Genomic DNA, 20611 nt, shown 5'->3' on the forward strand with positions numbered 1-20611 from the left:
AGTCTGTGCAGAGAGAGAGCTTGACCCCGAGTGAGTGAGGGCGGAGAGCCTCTCCAGGCGGCCCTCCAGCCTGGACCCTCACCTCGCACACCCGGACGGAGCACGTGCTTTCCCCGGGGGGACTCCTCTCTGACCTCTGACCCCACAGAGCTCCGGCCACCTGTTTGCTAAGGCGACGAGCAGATGGGGGCCGGGGGTGTTTATTAGATGCTGAGGCCAGAAACAGGAGATTCACCGGGGTGGTTGCAGTCACTTTTTTCTCATTTTTAATGCTTTTCTAAAACTTGTATTTTCTTGTTAGAGCAGTTTCTACCTTAAACATGCATATAAAAATGAATAGGATGCTGCTACTAGGATTCCCTAAATACTAAGGACAGGAGTTGTAGGAGAATTTCTAGTTATTTGAGTATGTAGGTGTAGACATAAATTCATAAATTTAACGGTTTCTGTTTTTGTCACACATTGTAGAATATTTATTCAGGTGGATTGAAACACAGGTGTATACCATGGGGGAAGTGAGTTTGCTGAACCGGATTGTGGGGCATTTGTCCCGTACCTGCGAGCAGGCGGGTGAGAGACTGAAAGTGCTGCTTAGAAGAGGCAGTGATGACGTGGAGACAGGCCAGGAGGGGCTCCCACCGCAGTGAGAGGAGGTTCGGTGTGATATGCAGGAAAGCCTGTTTCTGTGTAAACCTGGGATTTAGGTCTCACACTTAAAAACGACCTCTGGTCAACTAGCTAGGAGTGAGACTTCTTCTGAAGGACGATCTGAGGACGGGAAAAACCTGTGGGTTCTGAGATGATCGGAGCCATCTGCAATTTAAAGAGCTCTATGTGGCGAATAAAGGTTTTCCTTTTGGAGACCTTGAATCAGCCGACTAGTTAATGTGAAACACTTGGGACTAGAGGCGGAGAACGGGTGTCCTTGGCCAGCGAGGTAGGAGAGGAAGGGGTTGGAGAGGAAAAGACTAGAAATGTGAGCTTCGGGGCGGGGGGGACACCCCGTCCCCTGCTCCGACGTGATTTTCCCAGGTGAAGAAAAGCAGGTGAACATGCCAGGTGGCCTCCCAGACCAGACCCCTGCTGTCAGCCTTGGCCGCCCGTTGGAATCTTCGGGGATGGGCTTAGATAATGCTCGGGCTGGGATCCTATCCCCCGAGTTCGGGGTTTGCTGGTCCAAAGTGGGGCTGGGGCACAGGTGGTCCTGGCTGGTGTGCAGCCCCGCTGGGCACCGCCGACCTCCCGCCCTGGGGCCTCCCCTGCGCCCAGCGGGGCCCCCAGCGGGCTGCAGCCTCTCCCCCGTGCCTGCGTCCCAGTGGCTTTTGCTCCCTTCTCGGGAGGCTGAGGAGAGGCAGACACCTAGGGTGGTTCCTTCTTCCTCCCGGCCGAGACGCTGCCACGTCCGTGGTGCCTTTGAGGGGTGCGGGCAGACTGGGGAGGGGCCCGTAGCAGCTCGCCTCCTGCCCCTCAGGGGGAGCCCTGGGTCCCGAGGCGGCGCTGGGGGCGAGAGAGAAGGTCCTGATCCGAGGCCTGCTTATCACGTCATCTGTTTGTGTCCAGCTGTGGCTGGCTGCTGGGGGGGCGGTCACCGGCCGTCTGGGGGGCCTGCTAACGGATGACCACGACGGTTCCCCGATGGCAGTAGTGCGCGAGGGGCTTCGCAGGCCGGGGAGGCGCCCGGGGGGCCCCCAAGTTTCTCTGTGCGCTGCTTCCGGAGTTGAATGGGTTTTAGACGGTGCAGATTGCTGGTTAGAGGGTTTCTGGGCAGATCCCCATAAAAGGGTATTTGGCCTGTTGGGGGTCTTTTTCTGTTTGTTTATAAACTTCGCATTGGCCTGTGTGTGTGTGTGTGTGTGTGTGTGTCTGTGTGTGTGTGTCTCTGTGTGTGTGTGTGTGTGTGTGTGTGTGTGTGTGTGTGTGTATTCCTGCATGTATTTTATAAAAAGGGCAGCTTGATTTTCAGGTGGGGGAGGTGTGGGAAAGACCCTGAGAAAGAGTGAGTTTAAACTTGTTACAATCAGAGAAAACCCTTTCCAGGTTAATAGGCTTCATTAGACAGATTGCCCAATTTTAGTTTGAGCACAGGGTGCCTCTTGAAATGTAATGGTTAGATTAAACCGATGAGACAGGTTTTCAGGGCATTTTATTTGCGTCTAATTAGCTTAAAGACATTTATGGGAAGAATAATTTGTATTAAAAAAATAGGAATGTACAGTTAAGCCATACTCTAACATGACAGTAGCTTTTAATCTCGTCAGGACCATGTTGCGTTGTGTTACACGTGGTTCGTTCTCAGTAACTGTTTTGGCCAGTGTTTTAGTGATTTCTAAAAACGTCTTCAGAGCCGAGCGCTGTGTTAAAGGCGACCTCGCTTGGCCTTGGATGTGCTTTCTGAGAGCGCACGCCCTGCAAGGTAACGCAGCCGCCATCTGCGCTCTGGGAAAGGGTTTGCAGTGCACCTCGCTTTCCCCACTTACTTGGGCTGATTTGATCCTCTGACAAACCTGTGCGGTAGATAAACACTTCAGGCACCCTTGTTGCCTTTACTGAGAAGTTAAGACCTTGCTCAAGGTCATGCAGCAAAGCATTACAGCAGGGGAAAATCCCAGGTCTTGTGTGTCTTAATTTTGCGCTCTTTCTATTGTGTTTTGCTGTTAGAACTTGGGAGGCAGTCGTCAACATGCTCGCCCTTTGGAATCAGATGGCCCTGAGTTGCATTTCAGGGTCTGTCAGGTACGCTGTGTCCTTGGACGAGTCCCATAACCACTGTAAGGTGGAGACGACACCTCCTTCAGGAGGGCATTCAGAAATGGTGCTCATCTTTCTCACGGCTTCACTCCACCCAGGCCATGTCAAAGACCAAAGAGTTTCACGGCTTCCAACTGCACCTAGGTTGTGACCTGGGGGAGGCCAGGATTTTGCGAATCTAGCTTGTTTATGGGTGTCAGCGTGAAGCTGCCTTGTGCATTCGAACCTTCTGCAGGTTGTTTTGCAAGGTGATCTCTTAGGCTCAAGTTTCTGCTCAGAAACAGTTAACAGGATTCCTCTTTCACAAACTAAAAGTATGTGTTTCTGTACAGGAAGCATGTGGTCCTCTTGACTAGTTGGTGGGGTGTGCTGTGTGCCCCAGGCCTGTGCTTTTCACATCCTGCCTTCTTTGCTGTAATTCTCCCTGGGCTTGGGCCTGCTTTTCCTTTTCCATTTAAAATCCCTTGTGCTCATCTAACTTGAATCCCTTCTCCTGAGGCTGCCCATGGAGTAGAGCCTTCTTTCCTTCTCTGTTTTAAGGGATCTAGTAGTCACCGTTATAGGAAAGTTAAAAAGGGAGGTTTATGGAACGCTTGGAAGGTTCTCACAGGTGCAATCTTCTGTTTATTTATGGCTCCTAGCATCATTTCTGAGCCCTGAGAGCCTCATACTTGGGGGTGGGGGGTGGGGGTCATTGCATCCCTGTGGCTCAGTGCCCTCTCTGGAGCCTTGTGTTAGAACCCCACCCAGGCCGCAGGGCCCTTGGGCCTCCCTGGCCAGTGGTTTCTTTAACCTGCACCACGGGTGGCCTCTGTACCTTAGGAGTTTTGCAGATGTTTCCTTCTCTCTTTCTGAGGACGCTCACTCAGGCCTCCTAGAATTCTCCTTGTTCCCTTCCTGAGGGAGAAAAGGCCTCGTTATTTTAGCTGATTTTAAGGTAGTGCCGTGGAGGGCGTGCTGGTTTGTGAGTCCATGATCTGGGTTTTACTTCTCCTTCTAGTTCAGATGAGAGGCTTCTGTTCAACCTCGACCAAGTATTTTCAGAAAGAATAGCTCAGTATTAAGTACACACACAAAAAAACAACTGCAACAACAAAAGTGGTTTCTATTTACTAATGACTTACTGTGTAGCAGATACCACACGAGGAGCTTTCTTTATGTTCTGATTTTATCCCTTCAACGTTCTAAGAAGTAAGTAGTGTTACCCTGTTTTACAGGTATGGAAGCAGGCTGGGTGGTTCAGTGACTCGCTGGTAATCTGGTAGAACTGAGATCTGAACATGTGTTGTTTGGACTCCAGGTGCTTATGGTTGCCTAGATACCCGAATTTTTGTCAGATAAGTTAAATGTTCAGAAGGACAGCATTGAATCTCTCTGTTTGGTAGCTTATTGTTGGGGGTGGGGGGCGGTTTCTAGTGTCTTTTCTCTCCAGGGCTTGTATAGCTGCTGCCCCAAATGATACTCTGCAGAATCAGAGCAGAGCATCTGGTGCACACTGGGTCTCATAATTTGTTTAGGCTGTGGTTGCATTTTCCTCGTTTCCTCCACGTAATGCTCTGAACTTTGGCTGGGTTTTTGTTTTTTTAAAGTTTAAAAAAAATTTATATTTATTTGTTGCTGCGTTGAGTCTTTGTTGCTGTGCGCAGGCTTTCTCTAGTTGCGGCGAGCGGGGGCTACTCTTCGTTGCGGTGCGTGGCCTTCTCATTGCGGTGGCTTCTCTTGTTGAGGAGCACGGGCTCTAGGCGCACGGGCTTCAGTAGTTGTGGCTTGCGGGCTCTAGAGCACAGGCTCAATAGTTGTGGCGCACGGGGCTAGTTGCTCCGCAGCGTGTGGGATCTTCCCGGACCAGGGCTCGAGCCCGTGTCCCCTGCATTGGCAGGTGGATTCCTAACCGCTGCGCCACCAGGGAAGCCTCCCCTGGGTGTTCGGTTTGGATTACAGTGTTTGCTTTTTAAGGGGGCCTGGGTGTTGACTGCAGGCACCCATGCTGCTCACTTCTTTGTTGGGTTAGGTTGGCAAGATTGTGAGATACATTCTTAAGTGGTAATCATAATCTCAGGGGGGAAAATCATCTGTAAAATGTTAATACCGTTTCAACCAGTGGCATAAAAATCACGCTCTGGCAAAGAGGAGCCCTGGAGCCCTGCTCCCTTTGCTCAAGGGAGTCATTAGGGTTGAGAGGGTATGAAACAGCAAATGGGAACTTTTCACCTGTAACAGTGAAATAATAGCGGTCTCTTTGGGGCAGAAGAAGTTCGAGTAGAATTACCGCAGTCGGGGTGCAGAGCTGTTTGCGGCCACGTGGAATCTTACCGTGTTGCCCCTCACTCGTCGCCCCCGCCCCGCCCTACAACCACGCGTCTGTTCTCCAGGCCTCCAATTCTGTCGCTTGGAGAATTCACTGCGTGTGGAGTCATTACGGTACGTAACCCTGGGTGCTCGGAGACAGTGTTAGGAAGTTGGGTGATGGGAGGGTAAGCGGGGAGAGCAGCAGGAAGCGGAGGTGGGAAGGGGCTTTGCGGTTCAGCTTCGCGGCGAGCGTGTGTGACTTCAGTCTCGAGACGGCGTGTTGTCCCGGCTGCTTTAGGCAGTGCAGGGAAACCACGCGCTTCGAGGAAGCCGCTTTCTGCCCGCAGAGTGTGCGGGGGTGTCTGGGGTCGGGGCAGCTGGAGGAGTAGCCGTGGCCGCGGCGGGTGGGTGAGGGAGGGCCGGCGGGGCGGGGTCAGGCGGGAGGCCGGGGGCCGCATGCAGAGACAGTTGGGAGGTAGGGGCAAGAAAGCAACTGCGGTGCAGGCGTTTCCAGCTTTGGGAATGGAAGACAGTAACACTGTTAACGGCGGGACCACGGGGAAAGGCTGGGTGGGAGAGTCGGGCCGATGCAGAAGGACAAGTCTGCGGAAAGCTGCCGGCCCGTAGTGCCCACCTGTGTGCCGGCCTCTGCCCGGGCAGGTGGGGAGGGCAGGGCTCTGAGGCCGAGTTCAGCTCCAGGAGGAGAGTTCTGTGCTTCACTGGGGATGCTTGCCAAGTTCAGAAGAGGGGAGGGGCCACACCTAGTCCAGACCCGGCTGAACCCCGGTGCCCTCTTGTCTGTTGCTTCGGGGATGCTGATGTGATAAGGCACAAGTATTAGAACACGGCAGACCCAGACAGTTCCTTTTTCTTTTCCTGGAACTTGGCTTTAGCCCAGACCGTGTCGTCTGTGCAACTGTACGAGCGGTACGTCTGAAGCTGAGGACCTTTGAAAGTTGATTAGTGATGCCAGGTGCATTTTTCCTTGCCAGAAGTGATCAAAAGAACATAGTAATAGCTGTTCAGGTTTAAAAATATAGAATACTTAAGTCATCATGGAAGTATTTTAATGAATTCTCTCAAAGGATTATGAAATGGGCTGAATTATTGTGGAAGCCTGAGCTCCAGCTGGGCAGCTCTGGACCATCTCTCGGGAAGCGGGGGGAGTTGAAGGGAGCGGCCATCACACCCTTGGATTTCCGCTTCTCAGAGGAACAGGAATCCTGGAGGCTTGGGGCCCCTTTCCCTGTGCTGCGTGGCACCGTGACAGCTGCTTCTGCTGTGCTCATGCCTGTTAATTTCCTGTTTCTGGGAGATGCCAGGCTTTGGGGTAGCCTGTGGCCCCGAAACTTCCATATCACGGTTAGTGAGAAAGGTCTGTGGAACTGGGGATTGCAGGTCCCCTGGGCACGTTCCCTTGGCTGTTCAGCTCTTCGCGCGATCCTGAGCCAGTGAAGGCTTTCCTGGGCTTGATGGGGAAGGGGCTTGGGAGCATTTTCACAGCGCAGACCTGTGCCTGGGCCCCCTGAACTGAGGGGGATGCACCTTCTCCATGTTTTGGTCAGTTTCAAGGATCCTGACCTTAGGATGGTTAAGTGTAACTAATGCCCTGGCTTTTCTAAATCTTGAAATTAAAAATAAACAAGAGGAGGTGTGACTGTATAGAAAGGCTCAGAATTCAGCTGACTAAGGTTTAAAGAGACAGATGGCCTGGAGCTGTCATGAGGAAAAGGGTGATGAAAAAGCCAAAGCCACAGGAAGTAGGAAAACGAGGCGTCATGCGTGTCATTTCCTGAAAACTTTCACTGAACCTCAAGGCTCCCCCAAATGGGAAGTTGGGCTGTTTCTTGACACAGGAGGGAAAGGTTTTGAGGGTATGAGAGAGACGTGAGCAGAGAAGAGACATCAGTATCTGAGTGCCTTCTTTTATAGACAGTGCCCGGGACACATCCCGCAGCTGGTGGGTGCCAGATTCCCACTCTTAGTGGCAGTTAATCTGGAGAGATGCTACTGTTGCTGTTATTTCTTTCTCTCTCCAGCCCTTCCCTCAGAGGAGGAAACACAGACCTAGGTGTTGAGTAGCTCGTGGGGTCACACAGGTTAGTGAGTGTATTCATGAGACTCATACCGCCCCCCCCCCCACACACCCCGCCTTAGAGCGTGATCTCCTGGCTCAGTGCGGGAATGAGAAGGTGGCGCTGGGCATCTAAGTGATGTTCTTTAGTGACTGGTCCCAGACCTGAGTAGTGGGATGTGCAGGTAGCATCCAGCCCTGCCCTTCTGGTCCCCCAGCTCATTGCCCTAGGAGAAGGGAATGGTGGGGGAGGGTCCTGGCCTTCCCCTGCCCAGAGGAGGCCGAGCCTCTGAGTGTCCTGACTCCTTCCCGGGAGGAGCCGGTTGCCTTTCAGGCACGTTGGATGGGTGGGTTGAGGGGCCGGCAGGCCTTTCTAATCCTGGATGATGACCAGTGCTTGGTTCAGCTTAAACCTTTCTGAAAAGAGAATTCTCGAGATGGTTGGCAGGATGGTACCTTTCCTACCAAGGAGATCTACTTTCCTCGGAGAACCGATTCTGGCAGCCGAATCTTGACGTTCCTTTGCGGACAGGTCATCTCTGGCATTGATTTCCTTACCACACTGCACGGGGTTGCAGTGCGTGGTGATGAACTTACGCAAGAATTGCCGAAGGGCGAGGACCCTGCTTGCTTAGGGCCTGCCGTCGCTGTCTTGGCAGATCCAGGGCCCGGTTTTATTCCGGTTTATAGCTGGTGACACAGTGGCCAAGAGCATGGAATGCCACACTACACTTGAGCAGATGCGAGACAGAAAAACTGCGCTAACTTCACAGGTGTGGATGCTGGGGAAAGGGCTTTGGGGAGGATGGTCAAAGCAGTATAGTGAAAACAGCTGTTTTCTAATCTGTTTTAGACCCGGCAAAAGGAAAATCGGGCAATTTATTGCAACGAAACACTCTTCTCCTGAGTATAGAACATCTGTCTGTGCCCTGCCCTCAGGAATGGACACTTTTGTCTGGCAGTGATCGGCGATCTCTGTTGAATTCTGTTATCTGTTGGGTGACAAATCCCCCCAGAACTTTGTGCCTAAAACAATAATGATTTAGTATTTCTCACGAACCCTTGGGTTGACCTGGAGTTTTCCCTCAGGTCCAGGTCTCGCTTGGACTCACTCACTGCCCATGGTCGGCAGGAGAGCTGCTGGCCTAAGGTCAGCTAGGACGCTGGGCGCCCCTCTCCGTGTCTGCAGTTGGCCCGCTGGGTGGCTAGGGCCTGGGTTCCTCTCCACAGTTCCTCTCCAGCAGCTAGCTCAGGCCTCCTTAGGTGTTGATGGAGGTGAAAGCTGCAGGGCCTCAGGCTTAACCTCGTAAATAGCACAGTGTCTACCCCAGGGCCAGCCCAGATTCAAGGGGAGCAGCAGGCAAAGTTGAATAGGGGCCTGGGCTTGGGGATGGGTTAGTTATTAAAGCCATTGTTGTAACAGTGTCCGGGCTGGCCTGGTCCCAAGGATTTCTGTCCCTCCAAGCTGTGGGCTACACTTCACTCCAACCGTCTCGCCCTTCCCTCCGGGTACAGCAGTGGCCTTCAAGTCTGCGCCCGCCTGCCCCAGGTCAGGGCTGGATGTGGACGGGGCGCATTGCAGCTCCTTGGGGGTGGCTTCAGTTGATTCAGAGAGCCGTGAATTGAAAAGACACACTCCACACCCCATGGAGAGACGAGGTAGATGATCGTGTTCAGAGAGGGGGCAGAGAGACAGTTAGTAAATGGTCCGTAGCAGTTCTGCTGTCCGGCTGTGCTGTCAGGGCCTGTGCCGGGGCAGCACCCTGCTTCTAGCATCCTTTTTTTTTTTTTTTTTGCGGTACGCGGGCCTCTCACTGTTGTGGTCTCTCCCGTTGTGGAGCACAGGCTCCGGATGCTCAGGCTCAGTGGCCATGGCTCACGGGCCCAGCCGCTCCGCGGCATGTGGGATCTTCCCGGACCGGGGCACGAACCTGTGTCCCCTGCATTGGTAAGCAGACTCTCAACCACTGCGCCACCAGGGAAGCCCTAGCATCCTTTTTTGTACCAGTTCTCTACTGGGGTACAGTAACACACCAACCAGGACTTGATGGTTTAAGACAGATTCTGTGGATTGACGGGGATTTTGGCCGGGCGCTCCCTTGAGGATGCTCTCCTGTGCCGGGGTTCAGGCTGGGTGGCCTAGGCTGGCCGCGTGCACGTCCTGGGCCTCAGCCGGGGATCCATGCAGTGGCTGCGATGGACCTCCCACCGCACGCTCACTCCCAGCCTCCCCAGCCCTTTGAGGCCCATGCTCAGAAGTCACCACCTTCTGTGGGTTAAAGCATGTGACAAGACCAGCCCACATTCAAGGGATGGGGACATAAGACTATTCCTTTCTTGTTGGAGGAGTGCTGAAGGGGTGTGGATACAGCCGGGATTCATTGGCCATTATTTTTGTAACAATCTCCCACACTCTCATCTCTGGCATGGTAGGGGTTTGGACACATTCTTGTTGGCTTTGTTTTAATTAACTCCCAAAAAGGAACACCACTGTTTTTCTCAGTATGGGGGTGGGGCAGTCAGTGCAGGGGGGTCAGGTCCGCTGACCTAAAACAAGCCTCATTTCAGCAGCACATCATCTAGTCAGGGCTGCCTCACTTCTCCCCCCGGGTCTGCTAAGCAGTGCTTCTCAAAGCGTGGTCCCCACGCCAGCAGCACCTGCATCACCTGGGCGCTGATACTTGGCTCCCCCGCAGATGCACTGCCGCAGGCCTGGGTGGGTGGGGGGGCGGGTCTGATTAGCCCTCCAGGTGATTCTGATGTGCCTGAGAGTTGAGAATCACTGCTAATGGGAGTTCAGGTGGCTCTGACTGCCTCTTCCGTAACCCTTCCAACCAGTTCCCCCACCCAGGCGCTCTGTCTCCCTGAGTCAGCGTGTTCTTTGGGTCAGTGTGAGGCTGTGGTTTTCTTACTGCTCAGGGGACACCTGGGGACCGTCAATGGTGTGCCCAGGCACGCAGGTGGAAAGGAGAGTAAAATGTGGTTCCCGAATGCCCTCAGCGTGGCGTGTGGCGTGGTGAGGGAGGCTGTGTGCGTGGAGGATGGCCAGTTCCGAGGCAGAGATGACACATTCGGTGCGTACAGGCGGAGCTTGCCGCGTCCAGGCCGAGGAGGTATCAGCAAGCAGTGGATCCTGGGCGTTAAAGCTCAAAGGACTGCACCAGCAGTTTGGAAGTTACCACGTACCCTGTAATTTAGAAGTTTGTTTTCAAAGGTGCCTGTTCAGTGGGGGTCTTTTGAAAATATGGATTACACGACCCCCTCCTCCCCCCACCCTTTATGACCGGGCGAGTGTTTGGGGACCTCTGAGTGTCCCGGGTGATTCTTCAGTAGCCAGGTTTGGGGAACAGGGTCCCAAACCCCGGGGAGAAGGAGAGAAAGACAGGAGGCCAAGTCTGGAGCCTCGGGGTGGCTGCCCTTGATGACGGCCAGCCCGGGCGGGTCTGCGCCTGAAGACTCTTCTGGCACCAGGGAGACTGGAAGAGGACGAGTGGGGAGTAGCGTCGTAGATGCCGGGGGACTGGCAGGCTACGGGGGGCCGACCTCGTGGAGGATCCGACGCCAGAGCGGGGGCCAGACTGTGACGGTGGGGACCTCGTGGGGGGAGACGCTGGGGAGGAGTGAGCGGGGAGGGCGACCTGCAGCAGGTGGTGGTGGTTTTTCAACGGGAGACACCCCAGCGTGTTGCCCAGGGCAGAGACAGGCGGGAGGGGCGCGTGGAGAAGGGGGTCGGGGATGAAGCCGCGTCCTGGGGGCGGGCAGGGTGGGTTTGAAGCTTCTGGGATTGGCCTTGAGAAGGAGGGCCAGCCTTCCTCACCCCGGAGGGGAGGACAGAAGGGAAAGGGCATGAGAACGGGAGAGGCTGTAGCTGCTGGAAATGGACGCGGCCTCTCGTGTCCCCCTTTCCTGGTCACTTTTCTCACGTTTATGGATGAGACCTGTGAGCTTTCACTTGTTCACTGTGCCGTCTCATGCGGGGCCTCTGTGGTGTCCGCTCGCGCCTGTGTCACTGGGGTCCGTTCACGTGGGAAGGGGGCTGGTGGGTGTCAGCTCTCCTCGGAAGCACCGCTGACCACTCTGCGGGTTCACCTGGGACGGCAGGTTAGTGGGGCGCCCGGTTCGCCCACAAGGCTCGGTTAACCCAGTGCCGCCCAGATTGCCGTAGTTCTGTGTCTGTGACCCCTTATGTTCTGTGGGTCCCTCTTCCGTGTCTGGTGTCCTTCCTCCTTCAACCCTCCTCTTCCTCCCTGCTGTTTCACAGGGAAGGGTGGGCGGCTCCCGGGCCTTCTGTTGCCCCGTGGGGCTGCAGCCTGAGCGGCTCAGCGTAGTGAGATGTGCAGCGTGCCTAGCTCTCCTTGCGAAGTGTCAGCGTCACCCCTCTCACCCGCCTGGGGCTGACAGGTGCTGCCCATCGAGAACCCAGCAGCTCACACTTCTCTCTGGTCAGGGAGCTGTTGGGCTGGGTGTTGGAGTCCTTACAGCTGAAGCCTAGGAAGTGTAGGCTGTGTGTGTTTTTCAGCTAATCACGTTGGTGGTTAAGAGCTTTTAGAAGCCATTTTCAAGGGTATGATGTTCACCTGACAAAAGAAAACAGGTTCCTTATTGTTTCCTGGGTCTGGTTAAAATACTTAGGCCAAGGCAGTAGCTGTAAGCGAAGATGCGTGAGAGTGTATTTGTTCGACATGGCCTCTTCTGAAACAATTAAGTGAGGGCATACATTTTTTCCCCCCTGTTACATGAGGATGCTAGTTAACCTATGTTTTAGTATATACCTACCTGAATTAAGAGAATTGAGGGGGGAGCATGGGGAGAAAAGTAGAATTTTTGCTTAGACAAGAGTGATCTTTTTCAATAAGTCCGCATGTCTAAGTGTTCTGGTATTTATTTACTTTAATTATACAAAAGCTGGAGCCTTTCCCAGTTTTTATAATCTAGCTGGGTCATTGTTTTTGTTTGCACACTTGCCGTGTTTCATAGTCTAATGTGCACACGCAGGTGAGATTTAGAAATCTTTGTGTCCCGAATGCTGTGGTCACCGCAGCCTGATCCTTAAGTGAGGAAAACGTATCGGTCCTTGAAAGACCGTGGTATGTATGTTATCAATACAAGGACGAAGCAGTCATAGCCCTGTGAGTCACTAAAGTTTCCCTTCTTTTCCTTCTCTCCTCCAGAACCTGAAAGCAGATCCAGAAGAGCTTTTCACCAAACTGGAGAAAATCGGGAAGGGCTCTTTTGGCGAGGTGTTCAAGGGCATTGACAATCGGACTCAGAAAGTGGTCGCCATAAAAATCATTGATCTGGAAGAGGCTGAAGATGAGATAGAGGACATTCAGCAGGAGATCACAGTGCTGAGTCAGTGTGACAGTCCCTACGTAACCAAATATTATGGATCCTATCTGAAGGTAAGGCTTAAAGATGCAGACGCGGTTTTCCACCATGCAGCACCTGACTGAGACGCGAGCCTCGGACGGGAAGGACTTTGATAAATAGCACAGCAGGTTTTCAGAGGAAGGAGAAGTGTTCTGACCTTCGCAGTCAAAGGAACCTGTCTCTAATGGTTCTGTCATCTTAAATGTCACTGGTAGAATGTATTTCTGGTGAAAAGTGTTCGATGTTGAAACTCCCTTTCAAACAAAGTATTTCTGAGTGAGACTTTGTCATCAGAAGTGCATTTCTTAAGCTATTATAACGACAACTACTCGTTACCTAATTTTAGCATGGTTTGTGATAAAAACTCAGGCCAACCTAAGAATATTAGTCTTTTGATATTTTCAGTTATCAAATGTGTTTTAATTTAGTGCTGTGTTTTTTTTTTTAAACTGCTAAGAATTGAGAATGTTGATTAGTGAGCTGGTTTACCTACATTTGACTTTGAAGAATTCCCGGTTAGTAAATAATTACTTAAAGTAGTAGCTATAATACAACACCGCAGATTGTCCTCGACCTTCACGCAGTTCTTCAAGTGGGAAAGAATCGTATTAAAGACGGTTTCCCAGCCCTGCATGGAAGCGTGTTGTACTCGTTGTGCTCTACCACTAGAAGAGTTTAAGATTGTCCCTTGTGTTTCAAGTTCCTTGACATATGCCCGTTCCACTGCCCTTAGAAATGTCATATCTTTCAAATGGGGTTTTGGAAATCTTAAGAATTGATGAAGAAATTTCTGCAACAATTCTCTGTGGAAATGAAAGCTTCACAGGTAGAAAGAACTTTTTCCTAAGGGAGGCAGCAATACGCCTGGATAATGTAGGACTAGGCCTCTTCCTGCCCTGGGTCCATCCTCTCAGTTCTCCATGTCGTAGCCCTCCACGTGTTCTGGTGTCAGAGGGCTGGTGCGGGCTTTGATTTCGTGGAAATGTAATAATAAGGTGTAAGTGGGAGGGTGGAATATTCGAGAACTGTTGATTCACTAAAATGAATATTTAAAGGAAATAAAAATTGGATGGTAATTCTCTGTTTTTTCAATTGCCTAAAGAATGGCAGTATGTCAGAGGTCAAATGCAGCATTTTGAAATGGGAAGAATAAGTTTCGGAGTCAGTTGTCCTGGACTTTGAGTTTTTTTAAAACTTCTTTACTTCCTCATTTGTAAAATGGAAAATTATGGTGTACACCTCGTTGTTGCAAAGATTAAATAGAACTGAGTATGTGAAAGTACCTGGCATGTAGTGGGTACTTGGGGAGTGTTAATTTCCTTCCTTAATTGATTGGGTTTATTTATTCACATTTATCTCTGACATTACCTTGTAGTGGAGGACATGTCCACTGAGGTGGAAGCAAGGAGGAGAGAGGGTAGCCCACGGTAGCCGGAGTGTTACTGTGAGGGGGGAGCATGCAGCTTGGGTCTTGACCAGGCAAAGAGGGGAGCACGGTAAGCTTTGTCATATCCATGATCCAAGAGGAGAGCACCTGTGACTTCCATAGGGCAAGCAGAGGTCTTCTTTATGTTAAACTTCCGTTGAGGAAAAACTCAACAGCTGAAGAGACTCGACTTGAACTCTGTCTACTGTATCAGTTACCCTTTGTGAAGTGACGTCAGCATAGTTGCATAGTGAATTCAGAGTTAGGTTTCATGTGGTATGTTGGTTTTTAATATGAATTATGGTAGTTTCGGCAAAGGAAGTGTGGAAGATCCTCACAGATTCTTGCTGACGTACACCAGCTAATATCTGACTGCCGTGGAAGTTCAGGATCAGTGGTTTGCAGCTGTCTCCTTCAGCCTGGGCTCCTCAGCGGAATTTTTTACTGCATGGCGAGGTGATTGCTTTATTGTGGCCAAATGCGGTGTCACCTTGACTGTACGTATCTAGAGATTCCATCTGGTATGTCCTGTCTTTCCTGAGTTGCTCATCTAACCTTGTTCTGTAGTGGGCCAGTGCATTTATTTAGTTAACCTAACGTCAGTTGCTGGCATAAACACCCTAGGTTTTTAGTGGCTCAATATGATAGAAGTTTATTTCTTGCTCACTCATAGCCCTGATCCATGGGTGGTTTTCCTCCAAGCAGTTACTCAGGAACCTAGTTCCTTCTGTCTTGCGGCTCTGCCTTCCTTACTCCACACGTGGGTGTGCTCGGCTGCCTTCAGTCAGCATGGGGGTGAAATTGGAGGCCCCTGAGGGGAGCTCTCGTATACCCAGGCCAGGACACAGGGCCCCTCGTTTCTGCTCACAACCCCCGGCCAGGCTCGGCCACGCGGCCGCACCTAACGAAGAGGGGCTGGGAACTGCCGTCCTATCGTGCGCTGCGCAGCAGAGCAGACGGGCTTGGGGCTGAGCTAGACGGTCCTTCCCAAGGCCCCTTTCTCCGCACGAGGTGGGTGGAGTGACCGCTGGGGCGACTTTCTCCACTGACTGTCCTCAGGTGGGATGAAGAGCTGGGATAATTTTGTCTGTAGTGCTTTATGTATTTTACCAGGCAGATTGTCCTTCAGAAAAGGTAACTGCCTCAGGAATGCCAGGAATAATACCACCGTCAGGAAAAGCTGCCCTTAATCTCTTAAGCCTTTCTGTCAAATTTGATGAAAACACGTGGACTGCTCTTGTTAAACAGTACTAGTAACTACCGTACGTTGAGCCGGACAAGAATCCAGACCGGACGTTCTGCCCGTTCTCGGTGTGAGAGAAGTTGCATGAGATGCCTTGGCCCAGAGGAAGACCCTCCGTCATGAGCCAGAGGCTGTTCTCCCGTCATCTTGGTAGCATTATGAGGTTTAATCAATACGGTCCAAACTGTCAAGTAAGATACAAATTAAATTGACGTGTAAGATGAATGGGTCTTTGACACAAAGTTGAAAATTACTGTGCCTTGTGTGGTTTTTACTGCCCTTCTAAAACTCCCCATAGCTTTCAGAGCTGGTCGTTTTAGTTCTTTAGGTGGTGATGGGGGAGGGGGCCTCAGGATTTCACCTTGTGTTAAGGGACTTTTACACAACAAGACTGGGTAAAGAGGAAATGAGCAGAAACTGGTTTCTCCTTTGCTGGATTTGCATTAGAAGATCTCATAATTACGTTTTCGTTTCAATCCTGTACTCCAGAAGGAGAAATTGAAAACAATAGATAAGTGGTCTAAATATACTGAATGTTACTGAAGATCAGGAGAGGGGCGTGAGTTTTGACTGTGTAGCTATAATCGAATTACAGAGTTGCTGTGTAGCATGTTTCTTCCCGAAATAGTAAAAACAGAAACAACAACTGACAATTCAGGGAGGAGGGGGAATAGTGCAACAGTGAAAACTTAGGTTTGTATTGATGAAGCTGAGGGCCGGAAAGGTCTTGAAGATTATCACATGCCATAGAAGAACTTCATTTGCTGTAGTTTGTTTAATTTTGGGGAAATTAAACCAGCTAGAATATTAACCAGAAGCCTTCGTATCCCAACCATTATACCACTGGAGCTTTTTTACTGCAAAAATACCATCCACAAGGTCACAGTGAAACCGTAGAGGGTGGGGTGGTGTGCAGGGGAGAGAGAGAGAGAGACTTTTTTGGTTTTATTTTTAAGTTAGGCAGTGAAGACATGATAAGATTGTAACAGTGGACAGTGAGGTGCTATAGAGGCGTCTGAACCTGATTTCTTTCTTTTTTTTTTTTTTTTTTTGTGGTACGTGGGCCTCTCACCGCTGTGGCCTCTCCCGCTGTGGAGCACAGGCTCCGGATGCACCGGCTCAGTGGCCATGGCTCACGGGCCCAGCCTCTCCACAGCATGTGGGATCTTCCCGGACCGGGGCACGAACCCGTGTCCCCTGCATCGGCAGGCGGACTCTCAACCACTGTGCCACCAGGGAAGCCCCTGATTTCTTTTTAAGCAGCATTCACAAGAGCTACTCATTCCATTCAGCAGCACAGCTCTTAAGGTTTTTTTTTTGTCTTGGGGAGATTGCCTGCCTCTTAGAATCTCTACTTTGAGATTCACTTAGAGTTATAAGCCAGGATTTTAGTTTGGATCCTAGTACAGTTACTTAACTGTCTGGATGTTTCTCAAGCTGCGGACTTCCTCAAGGACAAAATGCAGATAAATATACTTATCTTACAGGATTACTATAAAGATTGAGATCAGATAGGTTAAAGTGCCTGGCATGTTAGGGGATTTTTAGTAAGTGCTAATTTAAGAATTTTTTTTAAATTAAGGGAAAAGTTATTTTGCCAACTAACTCAAAATTTATGAGTTGTAAAAACATTATTAGCACACTAAAAATTAGGGTTATCATTTTCTTTTATAATAAATTATTTAATACTCTCAAACATCAGGCCAGTTTCACCAAAGCAAATCAGGTACAAGGCAAAACAAAACAAAACAAAACTGTTTATCAAACCTTTACTTGTCCTAGTCATTTTTGTTGTAGTTTCGCTATTAAGGAAACATGTCCATTGAGTGAGTAGTTGTCCAATAGTGGGTTCAGATCCTTGACTTAAGAGTAAGTTTTTCTTCAGTTCCTAAAAACTTTTAGGGTAGTTTTACCAATTGGATTCACCAGAAAACGAATACAGGAAAGTCCCTTTGTGTGTTTTAGCGTTGTATGTAAGTACAGATGATTCTGCTACGGTGTGTGTTATGTACATTAGACACATTTGGGGGTAATTTTTTAAAGTTATGTTCTTTGGACTTCTGATTTGCTCTTTTTCCCCTTTCCTTCCTTCCCCAAAGGGAAAGTAGTAATTCCTGATGAAACAGAAGTCCCAACCATTTTACGCTTAGGGAAAGAAGTGAAAAAATATTTATATAAATGGCTGGTGTCTTTGTGAATGGGGCTCCTCAGGGGGTTACCATCCACCCGCTGTGTTCACTTCTTGCCCCAGCATGACTATTAAAATAGCTGACTCTTTACTTTCAGAAGCATCCTAGCTTGGGCAATAGCATATAATCAGCCTCTTATGCTTCATAGCCAAAAAAAACCAGACAAAACTATACTTTTTCCCTTGCGCATATTGTATTATGATTTCATGATCTCGTTATCACTCAGAGAAGAATGACTCGTGTAGCCACATGAAAATGAACATATCTCTTAGGGTACATTGTCTGAATTTATCTTCACTCACCTTCCTCCTGACCGCCCCATGGCAAATCCTGCTCTTGTATTGACCTCTGGTTTTAGACAACGGTGAGGAATATAGATGGGTTATTGGTCTTGGGAAGCAGTTGAGTTGAGATATGTGCCTGGTGTGTGTGGGCTCTCCTTTGCCTCAGGGCTTCTTCCAAAAGCTCACAGGTCCTGTCTCATTCACTTCTTTCCTATTCCCGAAGATAGAGCCTGGCACATTCTCCTTGAGATGAAGACAATCAGGTACTAATGGTGTCGTGCACGTGGAACGGTGATCGCAGCTTAACTGAACCGGGGTCAAGATGCCCAGTGTAGAGGGCAGAGGAGAAAGGCGGGCTGTGCCGTATGGAGAAGGCAGATCTGGGGTTGTGACAGGAGCACGTGACCTTGGGGCCAAGCCACCTAAACGTAGTACCGGTACCTCTCTGTGCCTTTTCTGACTGCCCCACTTGTACCCTCCTGCACTGAAGGTACAGGTGGCCGTGTCTGGAGACATTTTCAATTGTCACGACGGGGCGGGGCTGGGGTGCTGCCGGCACCCTGTAGGTCACCCCGTAGTGACCAGGGATGCCACTACACGTCCTGCTACAAAGAATCACCAGCCCAGATGCTCACAGTGCTGCTTGTGGAATGGATGGTGGTCTTTGGTCCCAGAATATAGAAGGAACAATGTTTCCAGGGCTGGCCTTGGGGGTGCTTGGAATAGCCCCAAGAGTATTGAAGGCAGCAGTCTCAGAGACCTTGGTTACTCCCACGCAGTTTTTGCGGCCAGAGCAAGTGTGAGCTTTGCGAGTGCTGTGAGTAGCATGTGTCCAAACTTGGACAGTGATTTTGTTTTGCTCAAAGCTGCGCAGCCTTGTGTGCCAGGCTCACAAGAAACCCCAGACAGCATTTTGGGGGTAGTGGATCCAAAACATGCTTCTCCGGGGTACCTTTGTTCGGATGTAAGATAGAACAAAGGCTGTGAGGAGTCCTCCGAACATAACGGTGAGGATTGTTCGCCTAGATATTGACCATGACGCTTTCTGTCTAGTGCTCATCCGAAACTCGAGTAAAGCAGTAGAAAACAACCCCGGTCTCCTTTCCTAGGGGTGCAGTTCACCACAGTGAGAGGGAACATTCCCTCACTGCAGGGTGTCTTGATGGGAAGTGTGATTCTCCCTGAACGCTGCACTTACTGCAGAGTTAATATTCCCTAGGACGTTGCTTGACATTGGGAGTGGAGCTGTATACCTGGAGGCCCTTATGGCTAGCAGTTGGCATTGTTTTCTCGAAAACTGATGGATGACCAAGGTCAGAAGTAACAATCTGTTTTTCATTTTTGGCCTTGGTCATTAGAGTAGCATTAATGAAAAAAAAAAGACAAGCGAGGTGTTGATACCTGGCTTTTTTTTTTTTTTTTTTTTTTACCCCGTGTGTATCTTCAGTTTTTTGTTGTTGTTTTAAGCCTGGTGTGTTACTCTTGGTGCTAAAGCACAGCTCTGCTTCCTACAGCCCCTCTGGGCTTTGAACCGACCGCCCAGCCAATCAAGTGGCCTGTTCCGTTAAGTCAAGTGTTATTTTCTCATTGTATTTCTTTTCCCCTTTGCCATTTATGGACATCAGATAAGGGAGAGTTGAGCTGTGTTTTCATATTTTTCAGTTTGTGGCACCATCATCATCGATCTATGTAAGCTTCTTCTGTTTTGGTCAGTTTTATTATTTTTTATTATTTCATCCTTCATCCCTACCACCTTTCTCTTTTGTAGGACACGTTTTGATATGTCTTTGAATATGTGTGTCTTGAGTAGATAAAACGTTGTTTATGTACTATGTATGAGTTTATTTTTTCCTCCCACATAATTATTTAAAATTTGCGCACAGTAAAATTAACTTTCTGAGGTGTATAATTCTTACAGTTCTGCACACTTTAACGCATATGTAGATTCTTAAAACCACCAGCACATGCAGGATACAGAACAATCCCAACATCCCAAAGAACTCCTGACCATCTCTCTCCCCACACCCTCAGTCCCTGGCAACCACTGATCTGTTTTCTGTCCCTGTGGTTTTCCCTTTTCTAGAATGTCATATAAGTGGAATCACACACCTTTTGTTACTGTCTTCTTTCAGTTAGCATAATGTGTTTGGGATCCGTGCATGTTTCAAATGTTTGTTCCTTCTTATTGGCAAATGGTGTATTGTAGGAATATATACCTACTATATATACTATTGTATATATATACAATATATAATATGTATTGTGTATATATATATAATACTATAGTATATTATATACTATATTAACTATTGAAGGGCACTTGGTTTGTCTCCGTATTTTGGCGGTGATGAATAATGTTATTAACATTCACGTGCAGTTTTTGTATGGACGTAAGTTTTCATTTCCCCAGGGTAAACACCTAGACATAGGGCTGCTGGTTAATTCTCCAGTGTCTGTGTCAGTTTACATTCCCGTCAGCACTTGGTATTGTCAGTTTTTTCAGGTTAGCCATTTTAGCAGGTGTGTAACGGTATCCCATTAGGGTTTGAATTTGCATTTTCTGTAATGACTTAGGATTTTGAGTATCTTTTCGTATGACTGACTTGTGCAGCACTCTGGAGTAGGACACTTATTAATACAACTGATGGGGCTTGGGGCAGGCCCCCCCCAGATATGCCGGTTCCCACCCCTACACTACCATGTTGTTCAGGATAGCTTCACCCGTTTACACTCACACTAGCAGTGGGAGTTTTTTTTGCTGGTTCTTCTTTCTCCCTTTTTTTTAAAAAGAAAAGCTTTATTGAGATATAATTCACATGCCATTCAATTCATCCTCTTAAAATGCACTGTTGGAGTGGTTTCTAGTATATTCATGGAGTTGTAGCCATCATCGTAGTGAACTTTAGAACATCTTCATCATCTGATGCGGAAACCCCGTGCCTGTTACTGGTCACTCCCTATTTCCTCCCAGCTTCCCCAGCCCCAGGC

At 49.6% G+C, this 20611-nt stretch overlaps 1 protein-coding gene across 3 annotated transcripts in view; it reads left to right on the plus strand.

Moving 5' to 3' along the window:
* The window catches only part of STK24 (serine/threonine kinase 24), a 108644-nt gene that overhangs the window by 37222 nt on the left and 50811 nt on the right, over positions 1–20611 (plus strand). For 2 of the 3 annotated variants that reach the window (XM_027115949.1, XM_027115948.1), the window contains one exon: positions 12283–12513. In XM_027115949.1, coding sequence (XP_026971750.1) covers positions 12283–12513 — 231 coding nt within the window. Of the gene's footprint in view, positions 1–12282; positions 12514–20611 lie in introns of those variants that run through there. The other variant, XM_027115950.1, reaches the window with a different exon arrangement.

Source organism: Aethalodelphis obliquidens, unplaced genomic scaffold, assembly GCF_003676395.1.
Source record: "Aethalodelphis obliquidens isolate GAN/ISIS:26980383/991018 unplaced genomic scaffold, ASM367639v1 scaffold15, whole genome shotgun sequence".
NCBI classification, from domain to species: Eukaryota; Metazoa; Chordata; class Mammalia; order Artiodactyla; family Delphinidae; genus Aethalodelphis; species Aethalodelphis obliquidens.